This window comes from Budorcas taxicolor, chromosome X (genome assembly GCF_023091745.1).
Source record: "Budorcas taxicolor isolate Tak-1 chromosome X, Takin1.1, whole genome shotgun sequence".
Taxonomy (NCBI): Eukaryota; Metazoa; Chordata; class Mammalia; order Artiodactyla; family Bovidae; genus Budorcas; species Budorcas taxicolor.
In genome coordinates this window covers 139,613,242-139,632,961 of record NC_068935.1, presented here as the reverse complement: position 1 = coordinate 139,632,961, position 19,720 = coordinate 139,613,242, and the positions used below count along the sequence as shown (strand labels likewise).

The 19,720-nt window shown below is 51.7% G+C and overlaps 1 protein-coding gene across 1 annotated transcript; it reads left to right on the top strand.

The window, feature by feature from the left end:
• Positions 1–203: 203 nt before the first annotated feature.
• Positions 204–17,326, top strand: CRLF2 (cytokine receptor like factor 2). Its single transcript, XM_052662789.1, has 8 exons — positions 204–285; positions 5,376–5,478; positions 7,254–7,417; positions 8,637–8,770; positions 9,571–9,733; positions 10,872–10,977; positions 13,484–13,568; positions 17,051–17,326. The coding sequence occupies exons 1-8, from the start codon at positions 204–206 to the stop codon at positions 17,324–17,326; spliced, it is 1,113 nt and encodes a 370-aa protein (XP_052518749.1).
• The last annotated feature ends 2,394 nt before the right edge of the window (positions 17,327–19,720 follow it).

The window sequence follows — 19,720 nt, the reverse complement described above, 5'->3', positions numbered from 1 at the left end:
CAATGATTCTGCATTTTTTTTTTTTTTTCCTTTCTGACCAGAGTCATCTTTTAAAATAAAAGCATGTGTGTTTCCTGTAGTCATTTCCCCAGTTTCCTTTCCACCTTTTTAAAAAAGGGGTGACCTTCATACGTTAGTCATGAGCCCAAGTCCCCTTGGAGGAGTCGACTTTCTGCTCGATGCCTCCACCTCCTGCTTCCACCATGAGGCGTGTCTTTCTGCCCTGGGCGGCCGCCGCTGTCTTCTTGCTGGGACACGCGAACGCTTCAGGGAAAACCAAACCGGGTAAGTCCTGCTCGCAGCTGTAGCCGCCTGTCTGCCTGAAATGCCCTTGCTTTCAACATCTCTGCTTTTTAAAAAAATTTTCTTTCTACGGTGTCTTTTGCAAACTCACGGTTTTCTTTGTGAAGCTGACAAGAGCTTTCACAGGTTCCCCTCCTTTAGTCGGCAAGATCTCCTGGAGGAGGGCATGGCAGTCCACTCCGGTCTTCTTGCCTGGAGAGTCCCCGTGGACAGAGGAGGCTGAAGGGTTACAGTCCATGGGGGTCGCACAGAATCAGTTACGACTGAAGTCTCTACAAACCCGAGTCTGCCTGTTGTAAAGGACCCTCCTCTTTATTGCCTTCAGGACTAGGTTCAGATGGGAAAAAAAAGAGAGAAGAGAGCCCGCGTCTAGAAAACTGAAGGTCTGGGTGGTTTCACTGTGCTGCCTGCCTGCAAAGAGGTTGCAAGCCTTTTGCTTAAATTAATACTTAGCTTTCTGTGGTGGGGTCTCCCTGATGGTTCAGACAGTAAAGAACCCACCTGGCAATTTAGGAGACCCAGATTCGATCTCTGGGTCGGGAAGATGCCCTGGAGAAGGGAATGGCTACCCACTCCAGTCTTCTGGCCTGGAGAATCCCCACGGACAGAGGAGCCTGGCGGGCCACGGTCCACGGGGTTGCAAAGAGTCTGACATGACTGAGTGACTACTGCTTTCACGCTGAGGGTGGCCCAGGTGGGAGCTGACGATGGCACGTTCCTGCCGTTCTTTTTCTGAACTGTCCGTGGGCATCACCCCACGCTAGACCATCCCTGTTGGAGATGGCCTCTTGCCCAGCTGGTTTGGACGGGTTCTCAGGGACCTCCGGGATGAAGCCCTGTGTGTGTAGGGGAGAACTGTGCTTCTAGCGGGGGGGGGGGGGGGGGGGCGGGGGGGGGGAGGGAGCCTGGATGTGGGGTGTCCCCAGGCCTGACACTCACATAATTTTGCAAGCTGTGTGCAGATCGGAGTCCAGATCTGGCCTCCCGTCTTCCAGCAACAGAGGTAAGGGAGGAAGACCTGGCTAGGCCTGGCGTGCCCACGGCCACAGACTCCTTGAGAGCTGTAGCTTCCTCCTGACTGCCAGTCCTGCATCCGGAGTTTGGGTGGAAAAGTGCAATTTAGACCAGCTCTGGAATCTGAACCACTTAAGCATAAATACAGTAGTAAGATTTTGTTGTTCAGTTGCTCAGTCATGTCCGACTCTTTGCGACCCCATGGACTGCAGCGTACCAGGCCTCCCTGTCCATCACCAACTCCCGGAGCTTGCTCAAACTCATGTCCATCAAATCAGTGATGCCATCCGACCATCGCATCCTCTGTCATCCACTTCTCCTCCTGCCTTCAACTTTCCCAGCATCGGGGTCTTTTCAAATGAGTCAGTTCTTTGCAGCAGGTGGCCAAAGGATTGGAGCTTCAGCTTTAGCATTAGTCCTTCCAATGAACACCCAGGACTGATCTCCTTTAGGATGGACTGGTTGGATCTCCTTGCAGTCCAAGGGACTCTCAAGAGCCTTCTCCAACACCACAGTTCGAAAGCATCCATTCTTGGGTGCTCAGCCTTCTTTAGGATCCAACTCTCGTCCATACCTGACCACTGGGAAAATCATAGCTTTGACTAGACGGACCTTTGTTGGCAAAGTGATGTCTCTGCTTTTTAATACACTGTCTAGGTTTATCGTAGCTTTTCTTTCAAGGACATGGGAGAGAGCTTGGAAGTGCTGAGGGCTCATCCCCCTGTGAAGCTGGGCTCAGTCAGATCCTTTGTAGGAACTTCCTGGAAAATGCAGGGCTCACTTTATGAATGGCCTTTGTTTGCCTGAGGTCATTATGGGTGTGAGACCCTAAGAACCCACCGGGCATGGTCTTAATGAAGCAGCCCCTCTTCCCACCCAAGGTCCCAGAGTTGTGTCGAGAGACCCCCTCAGGGGCCATTTCCACTCAATCGATCCATTTTTAATGAGCAGAGTCAGACTTCACGGCTGCAGTGGACTATCAGTATTTCCGCCCGAGGCCATCATGCATCAATGGCAGGGCTCCTGGGCTACTGATGAGGCACCTTTGCCCCCCTCAAAAATGCCCTTGAACTTACAAGGAAAACGCACACACCCCCAGGGCTGGGGACCAGATGTCTGAGGTCAAGGTGTCCCAGGGCTGAGCTTCCTGCAGAGGCTCCAGGGGAGGGTTCTTCCCGCCTCTTCCGGCTTCTGGGGGCTCCAGGCATCCGTCCCTGGGCTTGGTGGCCGCCTCCCTACCTTCTCTGCCTCCGTCTCCACGTGGCTTCTCCTCTCTGTCTGTGTCTCCCCTCTTCTGTGTCTTATGAGGACCCTGTCATGGGGTTTAGGGCCACCCCCATCCAGGAGGAACCTCATCTAAGACCCTTCACTCCATCATACCTGCAAAGACCCCGTTTCTTAATGAGGTCCTGTTCCCAGGTTCTGGGGTTAGCACGTAGGCGTGCCATCTGCAGCGCCGCAGTTCAAGCCCTACAGGGCCTATTCAAGGGGTGCTAACATTTGAGAGAGACCGGGCTCCTTTTCTGTTTCGACAGGTCTGGCTGTAGTCGTAAGGGGAGGGAGGTCGTCGAAGCAGATGACCTGGTACCCAATCTGAGTCTGTAGCAGAGACGCGGGACAAAGCAACGGCTCTCGAGATGCTATTTTTTTATTTTATCTATGTATTTGCTTTTGGCTGTTGCTGGGTCTTCGCTGCTGTGCCCTTGAGTTCATGAGCTGCTCTAGAAGTAAGAAGGCGGTGTGGGCAAGAGACGGAGTGTGTGTGAGCAAGTCGTCTCCGACTCTGTGCGACCCCGGGGACTGTAGCCCGTCAGGCTCCTCTGTCCACGGGATTCTCCAGGCGAGAACACTGGAGTGGGTTGTCATGCCCTCTTCCAGGGGATCTTCCCGACCCAGAGATCGAACCTACATCTCGTGCGTCTCCAGTGTTGGTAGGTGGATTCTTCACCTCTAGCGCCACCTGGGAAGCTAGTGGGATGAGATTACGTAGATATGACTACGTAGATATTATTTGTAGACCCAGGGATCAAGCCCGCTGCATGGTAAGCAAGGCGCTTGACCATCTGAGCCACCAGGGAAGTCAGATATAGATACAGACATAGATGGAGATGTGGAGAAGGCAATGGCAGCCCACTCCAGTGTTCTTGTCTGGAGAAGCTCAGGGACAGCAGAGCCTGCTGGGCTGCCGTCTATGGGGTCGCACAGAGTCGGACCCGATCAAAGCGACTCAGCAGCAGCAGCAGCGTGTACAGATGTAAAACCCGGGTGGTATCCGTAACCGCCAAGGCTGCTTGAGCTGCCCCAACCTTCCCGGATGGAAAAAGGCCCTAAGACTCTATCTCCAACGACGTAACGGATGATGTGCCGATTGCCCCCATGATCTGCTGCCCTGGATGACCTTACTCACACCCCCTTGGAAATACCCAGCAGGGCTGGGCTCCAAGTCCCTCTGAACGCCCGATCTCGCTGGAACAAATGCCCCCGATTCATCTGCACGTTTTTCTATACGCTCTCCAAACTGGGAAGCGGGTTCCACCTCTGGGGAGAGGGGCGGTGGGTGCGGGGAGTTCTTGGTATTTACACGACGTGTCTGCCTATCGGAGGCCCGCAGCTGGTACGTTTGTTCACGTCCAGATTGCTCATGACGTTGGTTGGTTTTCTGAGAAAACGTTAAAAAAAAAAAAAAGAAGAAGAAGTTAACAGAAACGAAGTCATGTTTACAAAAGCGCCCAGACCTTTCAGGACCATCTGGATCTGTGAGATAGGAGGCTCCCGTTTTCAAGACCCTCTCCGTGGGGTTCCCCGCTCACTGGTGTTAGACGACAAAGTCTGTGTCAGACGTGGGGAGGATCTGGAGGAAATGAAATTAGGCAACAAAGGTGGGTGGGGGGCGGGGGGGTAATGGTCTGGTTAACAGCTTAGTTAATTCACTCGCCAGGTGATTCAGCTCTTTAAAGCACACAACTCAATCCTTTTTTTAAAAAAAAAAACTTTATTTCTTTTTTAACAGAAGGATAATTGATTTATAGACGTTTTTGTTGACACAGAGCTGATGCGTGAGCTTCCCTGGTGGCTCAGCGGTCAAGATTCCGCCTGCAGAGCAGTAGCCATGGAAAACTCAGGTTCGATTTCTGAGTGGGGAAGATTCCCCTGGAGGAGGGCATAGCAACCGACTCCAGGATTGTTGCGTGGAGCACCCCTTGGACAGAGGAGCCCGGCGGGCTGTGGTCCACAGGGTCGCAAAGAGTCGGACACCACGGAGCGCGCACGGTCGCTCGCGTAGCCGATGCATCAAATATCCATATGTTACAGGCATACAGCACAGTGCTTCTGTGAAAAGCGATGACCCCTTTACAGTTACGATAGAATGGTTTCTATACTCCCTTTGAAGAACTGTATCATTCTTGTACTATAAGGGCCAAACACACGCAGACTCTGGACACATAGTAAAAGTGTAAAATGTCTTGATAATTATAGCTAACTAGGTAGATATCTGTACATCGTCACATAGATGGCCACCTAGATAGACGACACAGGTGATCGTTATTGATAGATAAATAAACACCGAGAACAGATGGATAATAACTGGATGATCTAATGATGATGACGATGGCTAAATGCTGAACTGATAATATTCTGGTTGCGTGCATGCTTAGTGACTTGATCGTGTCCGACTCTTTGCGACCCCGGGGACTGTAGCCCGCCAGGCTCCTCTGTCCATGGGATCCTCCAGGCAAGCACACTGGAGTGGGTTGCCGTTTCCTCCTCCAGGGGGATCTTCCCGGCCCAGGAATGGAACCCTCATTTCCGGTGACTTCCGCCTTGCCGATGGCTTCTTTACCCACTGAGGCATCATGGCAGGCCAATATTCTGGTTACGCCGGGCTAAATAAGATGCATCAACAAGTTTTGTTTTTTTGTGTGTGTGTTTTTTTTTTAAAAGCACCGTATGATTCTTACGAGTGCTGACCACATTTTATGAATTTCAAAGCCTTTCCAGCGTCGCCTCAGAGTCCTCTCTGCTTATCTTAAAAAAAATTTTTTTTTTTTTCTGCACAGGAAGTGCATTGCAGCTTCAGGTGATCAACTTTAATTTTGAAACCGTGCAGGTTACCTGGAACACAAGTGCATACGCCGGGATTAACTTCACGTTCCTTTACAAGTAAGTGCCGTCACTGGGATTAATTTCAGGTCCGTCTGCAAGTAAGGCGCCCCCCTGCCCTCGCCCCCCCCCCCCCCCGCCCCCCGCCGTCCACGACCCTGGAAAACCATGCCTTTGGCTAAAGCATTTTCCCTCGGAAGACGGCACCGATGGGGGCAGCCAGGAAGTGAAGAAATGTTAAGTTCGAGTGTGAATGTGCGGATGTGCCCTCTGGACACCCCCCACCCCCCCACCAGTAACCACAGCTCCCAGACCTTCTAACCGAGGGATGCCTGAGTCTCGCTGGAAACCGCCTGGATTCTCGCAGGAAGTGAAGAGCGGTCTGACCCCACGGGGCCCTCTGCAACGTGCCAGCAACTGTCTTTGCCCGCCTTCAACTGTGTTGCCTTCAACTATATTCCCTGCTCACCAGGGGCCGCCTTCCAAGAAACACCCATTTCCCCCTTTCATGGGGCGCTTTGCCTCGCTTGACTCAATGACCTGAGCGGCCACGTGGGAGGCAGGTTTTTTTTTTTTTTTTCCAATGAATTTGGTCTCAGTTTTGTAAAGAGTGGGGGGGTGTTCAGTGAGGGCTTGAGTCGTTGCCATCTGATAAAACACGAGATAGACGGGAAGGCAAACAGAAGAGGGAAATTTTTAAGATGAATTTGTTGGGAAAATAAGACTCATGGGGCAAAAAATAAAGTGCCGGATGGTATAGGTGGGCTCACAGATAGCTCGTGTCATTTTTTTTTCTTCCTGAGCAGCGTTTTTTTCTGTCATATAGGAGATAATTCTTGATCTCATCACAGATTGGGGTTGAGTCTTAAGGATGGAGCGTAAACCTGTCTCTAGGCTTTCTGTTAACACTGCAGCAGAGTCTCAAAGCTTTACCCAATTTTGGCACATCCCTGTTAAAACTGCATCCTTGAATCAAGGGCTTGGTTGCTCTGGAGGTCAGTTATTTATTGATACCGATTTATTGATTGCTCATGGTATTGATATGTGACAGCAATTATTATTATTGATACCATTAATAGGATCTTAGATGGTCTCAACAAACTACAACAAGCTGGGTAACTTGGAACAACGGGAAAAAACAAAATGTATCCTCCCCTAGTCCTGAGAACCAGACGTCTGAAGTCAGGGTGTTCCCGGGCTAGGCTCCCTGCAGAGGCTCCAGGGGAGGGTCCTCCCCGCCTCTTCCGGCTTCTGGGGGCTGCAGGCGTCCGTCCCTGGGCTGGCGGCCGCCTCCCTCCCGTCTCCGCCTCCGTCTCCGTCTCCACGTGGCTTCTCCGCTGCGTCCGTGTCTCTCCTCTTCCGTGTCTTATAAGGACCCTGTCGTGGGTTTTAGGGCCACCCCACCCAGGAGGAACCTCATCTCAGACCCTTCACTCCATCACAGCTGCAAGGACACTGCTTCTTAACAAGGTCTTGTTCACAGGTTCCGGGTTAGCGGGTAAGCAGGCCATTTGCAGCGCCACCGTTCAACCCCTACGGGATCCATCGAAGGGCCGTCAACATTTGAGAGAGAGGGGGTCCTTTTCTGTTTTGACAGGTCTTGCTGTAGCCGTAAGGGGAGGGAGGTCATCAAAGCAGATGAGAGTAGGGGCCGGCGTTACGGTTCAGGGGCTTGCTTGCTCCGTGGCACGTGGGATCTTCCCCTCCCAGGGATCGAACCCGAGTCTCCTGCATCGGCAGGCAGATTGTTTTCACCGCTGAGCCACCAGGGAAGCCCCAAGATATTATTTTCAAGGACGCGACACGACTGAGTGATTCTCTTTTTAAAATTCCAGAGTCGATAAAAAGGAGGAATACAGACCATGCTCCAGCTATATCCTTCAACACGGTTACAGCGCTGGGTGCCTGCTGGAGGTGCAAAGAGATGGGCCTCTGTATTTTTCCATCCGGAATGGAACACAGCCTCTTCTCACCAAGAACCTAGCGATCAGTGCTTACCGTACGTGTTAAGTACCTTGAGGGGTGACTATGCATCTTGGGTTAGGAGCCGCCGTACACTTGGAGTGAACCAGTCTCTCCAAAGCGTGCTGTTTGGATCTACATTTCTGTGATGAAGTGGTCCTTTCTTTCTTTCTTTTTCATTGACGATTGGAATGTCAGAGGTCCATCTCAGAATCTGCTGGGAGGTTCGACCCTTGGGTGGGGAAGATTCCCCTGGAGAAGGAAATGGCAACCCACTCCAGTATTGGTGCCTGGAGAATCCCATGGACAGAAGAGCCTGGTGGGGCTACCGTCCACAGGGTCGCAAGAGTCACACATGACTTTCTGACTAAACAACGTAGCCGATTAAAAAAGCTGTGGTGACTCCAGCTGGGCAGCTAAGGGACCCAGTCACACACACACATGTACCCACTCTCCCCCAAACTCCCCTCCCATCGAGGCTGCCACGTAACACTCAGCAGAGTTCCCTGTGCTGGGCAGCAGGTCCTTGCTGGTTTTCGGTGTTAAGTCCAGCAGTGTGTCCATGTCCATCCCAGACTCCCTGACTATCCCTTCCTCCATCCTTCCCCCTGGTGACCATAAGGTTATTACAGAGTGTTGAGCAGAGTTCCCTGTGCTGGACAGCAGGTCCTGGCTGGTTCTCCATGTTAAATGCAGCAGTGTGTCCATGTCCATCCCAGACTCCCTGACTATCCCTTACCCCGTCCTCTCCCCCTGGTGGCCATAAGTTCGCTCTCTGTCTCTGCTTTCTAACTACATTCATTGTGTCCTATCTTTTTAGACTCTGCATATAACGGATGTCACAGGATGTTTTTGCTTCTCTGCCTGACTGTTCAATCCCACGGTCTCTACGACCTCATCTTGCGTTAGACCTCTGTAATGATCCTCTTTCCGGAGATGGTGAAGGGCTAGGGGCCAGCAGCTCAAGGCGACTGGTGGGAACAGGATTCGTTTCGTGACACGTCCTGAGATCTTTCTCCCCCACCTTCAGGGGAGCGCCTTTCCACGAGACCCTCACGGGTGCTTGGAGAGCTGGCTAGCCCTTCTAACTGCCCATGCGATAAAGACAAGGAAGCCTCACGTCCCATGCAGTATCCGGGAGAGGATGCGCAGCAGGCAGGGAGGAAGGGAAGCGAAGCCCAGGGGCCGCTGTGAGCTCGGAGACGGGCCGTGTCGCCTTCGCGGCGGTGCTGCTCAGCATGCTCTCTCATTCGCAGTGAAACCCAGATCCCCCGGCGACCTGAGCTTCCAGTGGCGCGAGGAGGCCGTGACGGTGACCTGCTCCAACCTGGGATACAACGACCTCCAGTATGAAGTCCAACACAAGACCGTCTTTGACGCTGTGTGGCAGGTGAGGTTACGTCGTCCCGGGTCGGGTGTGAGTAGGCACCCCCGGGATGGAGAGGCAGAGACACAGACATCCAGACTGGCTCTATGCACTTGCTCACGCGATTATCGGCTTCCCTGGCGGCTCAGACGCTAAAGAATCCGCCTGCAATGCAGGAGACCCGGGTTCGATCCCTGGGTGGGGAAGATCCCCTGGAGGAGGAAATGGCAACCCACTCCAGTATTCTTGCTGGAGAATCCCATGGACAGAGGAGCCTGGCGGGCTACAGTCCACGGGGTCGCAGAGAGTTGGGCACGACTGAGCGGCTGGCACTTTCCTTTTCACTTTCCCTGGCGGTCCAGTGGTTAGGAATCCGCCTTGCAAAGCAGGCCACGTGGGTGGGTTCCATCCCTGGTCCGGGAACCCAGGATTCCATGTGCGTCAGGGAAGCTCAGCCTGTGAGGCAATGACTGAGCTGGTGTTCTGTGACGAAGGTCCCACGTATTGCAGCTGAGCCCTGATTGTAGCCAAATAAATAAATACATTTTTAAAATTACTTTTGTAAAAAGGAAGACCTTAGAAAGTCTTCAAAAGCATCTTTCACCATGTTTGTTATGACGGATTTATTTCCTTTTTGGAGAGAAGGGCTTTTTTTTTTTTTTTTTTTCTGCTGTTGTTTTGAGGATAAACATCTGCCCAGAGAGAAGTGAAACAGGAGAAGGGAGTCCTGGAAGCAGGAACCTCAAGCAAATCTGTGGGACAAGAAGAACGCGTCCGGGTAAAGCGTCAGTCAGGGCTCACCGTGTGTGGTTTCTCTGCTCCAGTCCACAGAGGCTGAGACCTGCAACGTCACCGTCGACGGTTTGGATCCTGAGAAGTGTTATTTCTTCCGGGCCAGGGTGAAAGCCCTGGAGTTTGCCTACGGCTCAGAAACGTACCCCAGTGACTGGTCAGAGGTGACGCACCAGCAGAGGGGTGAGCTGCGAGGTAATGCTTGTCATGCAGCATCGCTGCCCAGTACGGGCCAGCGGGCTCCGTGCGGGGAGGGTGGAATGGGGCGCCTTGGGGATGACCCCAAGGCCTTCTGCAGAGGTCACTGCGGAAGCAATGCCTCTTCCTGTGGCCGTTATCATCGCACTAAGCTTCACTTTCATTTCTATTGGCCCAGCAAGAATAATAAGTGTTATTTCTGAATGTTGTTGGGCTTCCCTGCTGGCTCAGCTTGTAAAGAATCTGCCTGCAATGCAGAACAGGAGACTTGGGTTCGATCCCTGGATCAGGAAGATCCCCTGGAGGAGGGCATGGCAACCCACCCCAGTACTCTTGCCTGGAGAAGCCCACGGACAGAGGAGCCTGGTGGGCTACAGTCCATGGGGTCGCAGAAAGTCAGACACGACTGAAGTGACTTAGGGAGCGGGTGTAGGTAAGTTGATGATGGGTACACGGCAGAGACAGATAGATGAGACGTATAGCTCGACAGAGAGGCGTGACCGGACGTAGACAAGTAGGTGGATAATAGACGGATAGATGGCAGACAGCTGCGCGGATGCCTGCTCATTCGATTCAGTCATGTTCGACGCTGTGACCCCATAGACTGCAGCCCGCCAGGCTCCTCCATCCGTGGGAGTCTCCAGGCAAGAATACTGGAGTGCGTTGCCATTTCCTCCTCCAGGGGATCTTCCCGACCCGGGGATCGAACCCGGGTCTCCTGCATTGCTGGCAGGTTCTTTACTGCTGACCCAGCAGGGAAGTCCCAGGGAGACATATAGATAGATGATAGATGATAGACAGACAGATGGATAGAGACGCAGATAGACAGCTGGACAGATAGACAGACAGACAGATGGACAGAGACACAGACAGCTGGACAGATAGACAGACAGACCAAATCAAGCCCTGGTACCCTCAAACACCCCTGGGAGTAAGGTGAATCTGAGTTCCCTTGTGCCTGACATCTCCCTCTCCAGAGTACCCACCTCTCTTTACCAGGATATTTCAAACCAAAAGCAAGATCTGCTGATGCTGACAATTCTCAAGGGAAAGAAAAACGGCCGTGGCGGGGTGATTAGAGCGTGACCCGGTATCATGTTGAAAACTTCACAGGCCTCATTCCATTTCCCTTTAGATTCGTGCTGGGAAAACAGCCTTTTCCCCAAATTTATTTTAATTGCTGGCATGGTCTCCTTCCTGACAGTCTTCCTTCTGCTTCTGTCTCTATGGAAACTACACAGGTAAGGCCGTCCCTGCCAGACTCCTCAGACACATGGGCTTGGGTTCCCATATGTAGTGAGTTGGGGGAAAAAAATAATTGTGTGATGTGGTTATTTAGCTGAAAATCACTTTCTCTCTAATGCGCATGGTACATGACAAGAAAACAGAGGTGAATAGTGCCAAGGGTAGGGAGATACCTGCAGAATTTGAGAAATATTCTCATGAAGACCATAAGATGCAGGAATGTTCATACCTATGAGTGGTATTGCTGTTTAGTCACTAGGTTGTGTCTCCCTGTCCATCACCAACTCCTGGAGTTTGCTCAAACTCATGTCCATCGAGTCACTGATGCCATCCAACCATCTCATCCTTTGTCGTCCCCTTCTCCTCCCGCCCTCCATCTTTCCCAGCATCATGGTCTTTTCCAGTGAGTCAGTTCTTCACATCAGGTGGTCAAAGTATTGGAGTTTCAGCTTCAGCATCAGTCCTTCCGGTGAATATTCAGGACTCATTTCCTTTAGCATTCGATTGATCTCCTTTCTGTCCAAGGATTCTCAAAAGTCTTCTCCAGCAGCACAGTTTGAAAGCATCAGTTCTTCGGTGCTCAGCCTTCTTTCCTGTCCAGCTCTCACATCTGTACATGACTTACTGGGAAAAAAACATAGCTGTGACTGTACCAACCTTTGTCAGCAAAGTGATGTCTCAGCTTTTTAATAATTATTCTAAGTTTATTGTAGTGAACGTTCTTCAAACGCACACCGCACTGAGCTCTGTCCTCCTATCATGTTAGAATGACAAGCATGTACAACATGTTTTAATTTTTATTGATATTTATTAAACTGGACAATGTGGTGAGTGATGTGAGGAGAACTGGACAAGAAAAGCTTGTAAGTCCAGTTACAGATATAGCCAAACATGATTCTCTGAAACCATAGAAAACTTTTCAAAAATGTGACATTAAGTAGTTCTGTCTGTTATCCTTCCAGGCAATAATTTAACTGCTGACATTTCCAGCCTTATTCAAGCTTAGTTGTGCCCAGGCATTTGACTGTTGGTGATGTTTCAAGGGACTGATGCCCAGGGCTGTGGGCGCCATCTTTATTTCTCAGGTTGCCGTTTCCATAGCAACAACTGGAGTGATGCATAGAGAAAGATGGGGTGCCATTCTGGACCACTCACGCTGGGTCTGAGCCAGGCTGAGCCAGACAGTTTCAAGGACCTTCCACCATGGTTGCGTACAGCATGGGGATAATTCTCCTAATTCTTGCACATTGCCCATTAATTCTCCAGTCGAGATTTCCCGCTCTCCCCAGCTCAGACAGACGCCACCTTCGTCATTCTCTGCTCGGGAACAGAGGAAGTAGGGAGTGGGGAGGAGATGCAGCCGTCAGATAGGGGTGTTGACGAGTGACAGGTCTGATGTTTTTTTTTGCTCTTGTTGTTTTGTTTTGCTGCGGTGTTTTTTAATTCAAAACTGAAACCACTCCTGAGGGAGTCTGAAGGATACACTTCTTGGGGGGGGGGCGGTGGAAACACTTCTCCTGTCTTTAAGAAAGCTTCTGTTACAATGAGTGGTCTAATCAACTGGATTATTTTCCCAGAGCTGCCATAACAAAGCACCAAAGACTGGGGGTTCAAACAACATTTATTTCTCCCAGTTCTGGAGGCTAGAGCCTGAGGTCCCAGCGTGGGCAGGGCTGGCCCCTCCTGAGACCCCTGTGCTGGGCGTGCAGACGGCCGTCTCCTCCGAGTCCTCACATGGTCCTCCCTCTCTCTGTGTGTGTCTGTGTGCTGACCACCTCTTATTATAAGGATCCCACCCCCATTGGATTAGCATCCTATCAGACGAGAACCTCTCTTAGGTTCTGTCGCTAGGGGTCTGCAAATTAAACTGGCCAACCAAAGACAGTAACAGAAGAATATGCCTATGTTTCTTTTCGGATGTAATATTTTTAAGTGCACAAGTCATTCACAGGGAGCAAGTGAACAGCTAGCCAGGCAGCTCATCTGGGGACTTTTACAGCATTTTAACAAAGGGCAATAATCTGTGGAGAAGTCACCAGACAGGGGAAGAGGCAGTCTGCATGGGTGTAAATTGTGGGGAGGTGATTAAGAGATGTGTGATCCAAACTGCAGGCAGATGAAGGCTGTCTGAATGGAACCATCCTGACACCATCTTGCTGATATGCCTCATTCTCCGTTTCCTGCTACAGGAGGGCACGCTTTTATGAATGGGATTATTGCTTTTTTTTTTTTTTTAATCAGGAGGGAAATTGATGCTCTCCTTTCAGGCAGATTTTTTAATCAATCCTGCCCACACCGGGATGCTCTCCTTTCAGGCAGATGGGGGAGGGCAGAGAGCATCTCCTGGCTCTGCTTTTTCTCAAGCGGACGCAACTCCGCCAAGGGGCTGCATCTCTGACATCCATATGCTGCGGTCCTGGGCCCCTGGTGGGGGTCTTTCCCCGTGGATGCCCCGCTCAGGGCTGCCAGCCCATCTGACAAGACTGTCCATGTCCGTTTCAGGATTAAGAAGGTTCTCATGCCCAGTGTTCCTGATCCCAGGTTCTCCTTCTTGGGGCTCTTTGAGTCCCACCAAGGCAACTTCCAGGTAAGCAGCATCTCCTTGTACACGCTTGCTCTGGGCAAGGCCTAATATCACCCCTCTTCCATGTTTTATTTGTTTCTGCCTAGAGGCATTTTTTGAAATCGACTTTTTATTTTGCATTGGGGTATAGCCAATTAATGACAGTTTCAGCTGGACAGCAAAGAGACTCAGCCATACATGTACACGGATCCACTCCCCCCCAAACTCCCCTCCCATGCAGGCGGCCACATGACACTGAGCAGAGTTCCCTGTGCTGTGCAGCAGGTCCTTGCTGGTTCTCCATGTGAAACACAGCAGTGTGTCCATGTCCATCCCAGACTCCCTGACTGTCCCTTCCCCCGTCCTTCCCCCTGGTGACCATAAGGTTATTACAGAGGACTGAGCAGAGTTCCCTGTGGTGTCCAGCAGGTCCTTGCTGGTTCTCCATGTGAAACACAGCAGTGTGTCCATGTCCATCCCAGACTCCCTGGCTATCCCTTCCCCCATCCTTCCCCCTGGGAGCCCCAAGTTCCTTCTCTGAGCCTGTGAGCCTGTTCCTGTTTTGTACCTAAGTTCACTTGTAACGTTTCTCTTTCGAGTCTGCATGAAGGGCTGACATAGGATATTTCTCCTTCTCTGTGTGACTTACTTGACTTGGTTTGATAATCTCGAGGTCCATCTCTGTCGCTGCAGATGGCATTTCTTTCATCCTTGTTATGAGTAAGCAACATTCCAGTGTGTGTATATATACGTCACATGTCCTTTATCGGGGGTTTTCCCGGTGGCTCAGATGGTAACGAATATGCCTGCAAAGCAGGAGGCGTGGGTTCGATGCCTGGATGGGGAAGATCTCCCTGGAGGAGGAAATGTCTGCTCATTAATTACTGTGTGGATGGACACTTAGGCCGCATCTGGGTCTGGGGCATTGTAAAGAGTTGCAATGAACAGTGGGGCTGATTCATCATTAATGAAAAAGAAAAAGAAAAAACAACAACAACAACAACAAACGGCTTTTATTCCTCTTTAAACGCCTGCAAGCCTCTTCGAATCCGAAAGCAGCGGTTTACTGTTTTTCTCTTTCGGTCAGAGAAAGTGGATCCAAGGGTCTCCGAGGGCGGCTTCTCTTGAAATCAATCTCTTGACACCCCTCCGCCGCAGGACCATGGGATTTTCCAGCCTCCACACCTCCTGATCTTATCAGGAGTTTCCGTTCTTACTCTGTTCCCACTTGCAGGGGGCCGACAGCGAAACCTGCATTTCCGCTTTTCAATGTTGATGGTCGTTAAGCTTCGTTCCCCTGATAAGCGCTTACAGGGAGGGGGCCGAGGAGGAACTGGGGAGGACGGAGCGAGGCGGGGGGTCCGGCTCCCCGCATCACCCGGTGTGGATTTGATAGCATGCCGGGATCAGAGCGCCGTGCATTCCCTGGGGCTGCCACAGACCTGGGGGTGCAAAGCATCACACACTCATCCTCCCCCCGTTCCCCGGGGACCACACGTCTGAGGTCAGGATGTCCCAGGGCTGGGCTCCCTGCAGAGGCTCCAGGGGAGGGTCCTCCCCGCCTCTTCCAGCTTCCGGGGGCTCCGGGCGTCCGTCCCTGGGCTGGTGGCCGCCTCCCTCCTGTCTTTGCCCCCGACCCTGTCTCCACGTGGCTTCTCCTCTGCGTCCCTGTCTCCCCTCTTCTGTGTCTTACAAGGACCCTGCCATGGGGTTTAGGCCCCCCTCCCAGCCAGGAGGAACCTCATCTCAGACCCTTCACTCCATCACGTCTGCAAAGAAGAGATCTCGTTTCCAAATTAACTCCTGATCCCACGTTCTGAGGGGTAGCACGTGGGTATATTGCTATTTTAGAAAGAGAGTTTAGTGTTCAGTTCCTTTCCTTTTTTTTTTCTCAGTTGCTTCAGTTGTATCCAACTCTTTGTGACCCCATGGACTGCAGCCCCCAAGGCTCCTCTGTCCGTGGGATTCTCCAGGCAAGAATCCTGAAGTGGCTTGCCATTTCCTTCTCCCGGGGATCTTCCTGACTTGGGGATCAAACTGCTATCTCTTAGGTCCTTTGCATTGGCAGGCGGTTTTTTTTTTTTTTCTTTTTTTTTTCACTACTAGTACCACCTGGGAAGTCCATTAATCTTCTTAGAGGAGCAAAGTGAGTTGTAAAACTAATTAGTTGTAAGAGATGAAAAGAAAGAAAAATTTTTTTTCTTCTAACCTCTTAAGTGCTGTCCCTGGGGCCCTGCAAATTAAACAGACCAGAAAGATTAAAGAGAGAGATGTGAACACGCCCAAGAGGTAGGCAGACCGTGGCGCTGATTTGCCGTTTTAACAAAGGATGGTGGACTGTTCGGAAGAGACTGGGTAAAGAAAAGAACTTGGGGATCTGTGAGTGGCAGGCGAGATGAGACGGGGTGACTAGGAATCCCATGAGAAATGAGGGTTGTCTAGTGAGGTTTAGGGCAGACTCAAGCTCTCTCAGGTGGTAAGTGTTGCCTCTGGAGTTGGAAGGGACCGGGGGACTCTTCCAAGTGTACATGTACTTTCCCAAAGGGGCATTAATTAATATTGACATCGATTTTAGGGCGGATATGTGGAGAGCAGAGGACACGCTCTGCAACTCTTGATACTTAACCGCCTGCGGGTCAGCATCCTCTGCACGTCAAAGGGGCATGTTGGGGAGTTGTGTCCCGGTTCCCCTCAAGGGAGAGGAAAGGGGATTACGACAGAATTTAGGACAGGGAACCTCAATTTTTTCCCCCAAAACTGGGGCTAGAAGAAGGAGCCGGGGAGGGATGTTAGAAGGGAGAGAGGAGTCCCCTTGAGGAGGGCAGTCCCATGGAGCTCCCAACCTCAGGAACTCTGGGGTCACCTGTTAGAAATTCAGCGTCCACCCCCTCGGACCTGCTGACTGCTGACGGAAGGTCCTCCTTCTGACACCTCATCACTCCCATCTCAGACAGCATACGTGGGAGTGAACAACGGATCCGGGTTTCTGAAGAGATGTTCAGGCGCCCTTGTGTGTCTGCAGCGACCACAGGCCGGAGCTTTGAGGCTGATGACAGAAGGCAGGTGTGAAAACCATAGGATTCCAGACCGAGATGCTAGACAGGAGAGCCTTTTTTGTCCCAACCGGGGAAAGTGTCCGCGCCAGGCACATGTGTGAAGACGCACCAGGGCCGAAGGCAGGGCTTTCCGATACAGAGTCTGAGCCACAGTAACTTTTTTAATTTTAATTTTTTTTAACACCAAAAACGTTTTGTATTGTGGTACAAATGATTAACAGTGTGAACAGCCATCCATATACATGTACCCACTCTCCTCCAACCTCCCCTCCCATCCAGGCTGCCACCTGACATGGAGCAGAGTTCCCTGTGCTGGACAGCAGGTCCTTGCTGGTTCTCCATGTGAAATACAGCAGTGTGTCCACGTCCATCCCAGACTCCCTGACTATCCCTTCCACCATCCTTCCCCCTGGTGACCATAAGGTTATCACAGACGTTTCCTCTTTGCAGGAGTGGATCAAGGACACGCAGAACGTGGCGCCCCTGAACAAAATGGAAGACGGGGAGCTGGAGTGCGCCCCTGAAGACGCCGTGGTGGTCCAGCCGGCTGAGGCAGAGACGCCCAAGACCGTGGGGATGACGAGCCCCCTGTACCCACAGATGGGGGACGAAGAGGCCACCGGGGACTCCGGCCAGCTCCCTTGCCAGCCGCCCCAGGGCCACGGGGTGGTCTCTCTTGGGGATTTCACGTTTGTGATGAACGACAACTCTTACATGATGTTATGAGGGGGTGCAAACTCACAAGCCAACATCCCAGTCTACCTTGATGCTTGACGACCTGGGGGAACATCTTGGGAGCCAAAAAAACCTCCACAAAGGGGACTCCCCAGAACCAAGGATGCTGATGTCTAAGGTCACCCAAGTGCTCCAAAGCCCCAACCCGTGTCTGAGGTCACCCAGCACCCCTACACCCCCAACCAATGCATCCCACTCATGCCGACGTCCAAGGGCTTGAAGGTGGACTGCCTGTAGGTGGCAGACGCCTGGTCGGGCTGGTTCTTGCTGTCTCCTGGCTCACATAAATCATAAGGGAAGACGACCAAGACCACCCTGCGTTGCGCATGCCCGCCCGCTCCTGTCCTTCCCGTATTTCCACTCGCAACTGGTTCCTGCATCATCTGTCAGTCACCACACGTGCCCAGCAGGCGAGGTGCAGAACGCCTGCTTTACTGGCACCAGCCGCCCGTCTCCCGCCCCAGACAGAAGGAAAAGCCCCTTCCTGCAATAACCAAGGTCTTTTTGCAAACCAGGGTTCCGTTTAACCAGCGACTCAGGACCTTGCTCCTGAGAGATACTTGAATGTGACGACGCTCTGCAGGAACAAAGCGTCCCAGGTTGAATAGACGTTATTGTTTCTTTTTCGATACGGAAATTTTTTTTAAAGTGTGAGCAGGATAACTCTGGTAGAATGTAAGTGGTTGCTGCTGTTCATGGAGACCGGAAGATGCCAGCTGGATCCCCTTAGACTTCAGGTACAGGAGCTTTCTAGACGTCGAGAGTATTGATTTCTCAGGTTTTTTTTTTTTTTTTTTTTCAGGCTGGCACTGAATTTATCTTGTCTGTGTCTTCAGGATGCAGGAAACAAGCTTGATCAGATATACCTGGAGTCTGTGTGTGCGTGTGTGTGTGTGTGTGTCTGTGTGTGTGTGTGTGTGTGTGTCTGTGTGGTGTTGAGGATGTCTAATTTAGCAGAATGTCTCCCCATTCTGGAAAACTCCTCCACAAAGGTAGAAATGAAAGAAATCACCTTTATCAGTGAACAAACAGCAAGCCAGTGTGAAGTGAAAAATACCTCCTCCTGCCGTGTCAACTAAGGAGACGTGTCACAGCCATCAGCGATTTCTCCCCTCCGAGTTCGAATGTTGGTCAGTTGCCAAATCGTGTCTGTTTGCGAACCCATGGACTGCAGCACGCCAGGCCTCCCTGTCCTTCACCAACTCCTGGAGGTTACTCAAACTCATGTCGATTGAGTCAGTGATGCCATCCAGCCATCTCATCCTCTGTCACCCTCTTCTCCTCCCACCCTCAATCTTTCCCAGCATCTGGGTCTTTTCCAATGAGTCAGCTCCTCGCATCAGGTGGCCAAAGGATTGGAGTTTCAGCTTCAGCATCTGTCCTTCCAGTGAATATTCAGGACTGGTTTCCTTTAAGATGGATTGGTTGGATCTCCTTGCAGTCCAAGGGACAAATATTAATGTGAGCTCCTAAAACTGTGATTCAGAAGACGCCATCCCCCCCCCGGCCCCCCCCACCCCCCGCCACTCCATGCCCATGGTGATCGCTAAGGGGCTGAGGGGCTAAGGAAAATGAAAGAATCAGCCATCCGTGACCTCTTTCACTCCTTAAGGTGACCGAGGAAACAGGCTTGGCCCCAGACAGCCGAGGTGCATTTGATAGGAGTGAATTCAGTGAGCCCACAAGCTTGCATCCTCCCTTACATAGAATGCTAAATTCCTTCCCTTGATATCTGATCTTTGAGTTCAGACCTGCCTGTTCCCTTAGTTGCAAACGTGTATACAGCCTGACTCCCCCTCCGGCCTCCTCAGAGCTGTGTTCTCAGAGCTACGGAGACGCTGGCTCGGAGTCCTGCACACACTCCCACCGAATAAAATAACCCTCTGCTTTCAGCTGTTCACTAGTTTTCAGTATTGCAAATGGAGAAAGACCCTCATCCCATTTTTTTTTTTGTTTGAGCTCAGCAACCCATTCCCTGGGCCTTTTGCAGAAAACACGCCTACGTGTCTTGTATCTGTGGGATGTGGGTTTTGCAACTCGGGGCCAGGTTTCCAGCTGCAGTCAGGGGCCCCCAACGCCTGCCGCGGAGGCCGGGCCTTCACCAGGCCGCTCCTGGTGTGGAAGGCTCATGCCCGGGTCAAAGGTGCTGTGCAGGGTGGCCAGTCAGGGAGTGGGGACCCCAGAAGTCACTGCTCTGCGAGGCAGATCTCAAGCTGGCCGGTTGCGTCGGGCGGGGGACTTTGTGAGCAGGGAGAAAGTTTAGAACATCCTGCTTCAGAAAAAACTGCTTTGTTCTGAAACCACGGCATCCCACGGCCCCTGAACAGTTCAGAGAAAGGAGGGTGTGAATGCGTTTTAGCAGTCCTGCTCGGAGCTCTCACAGGC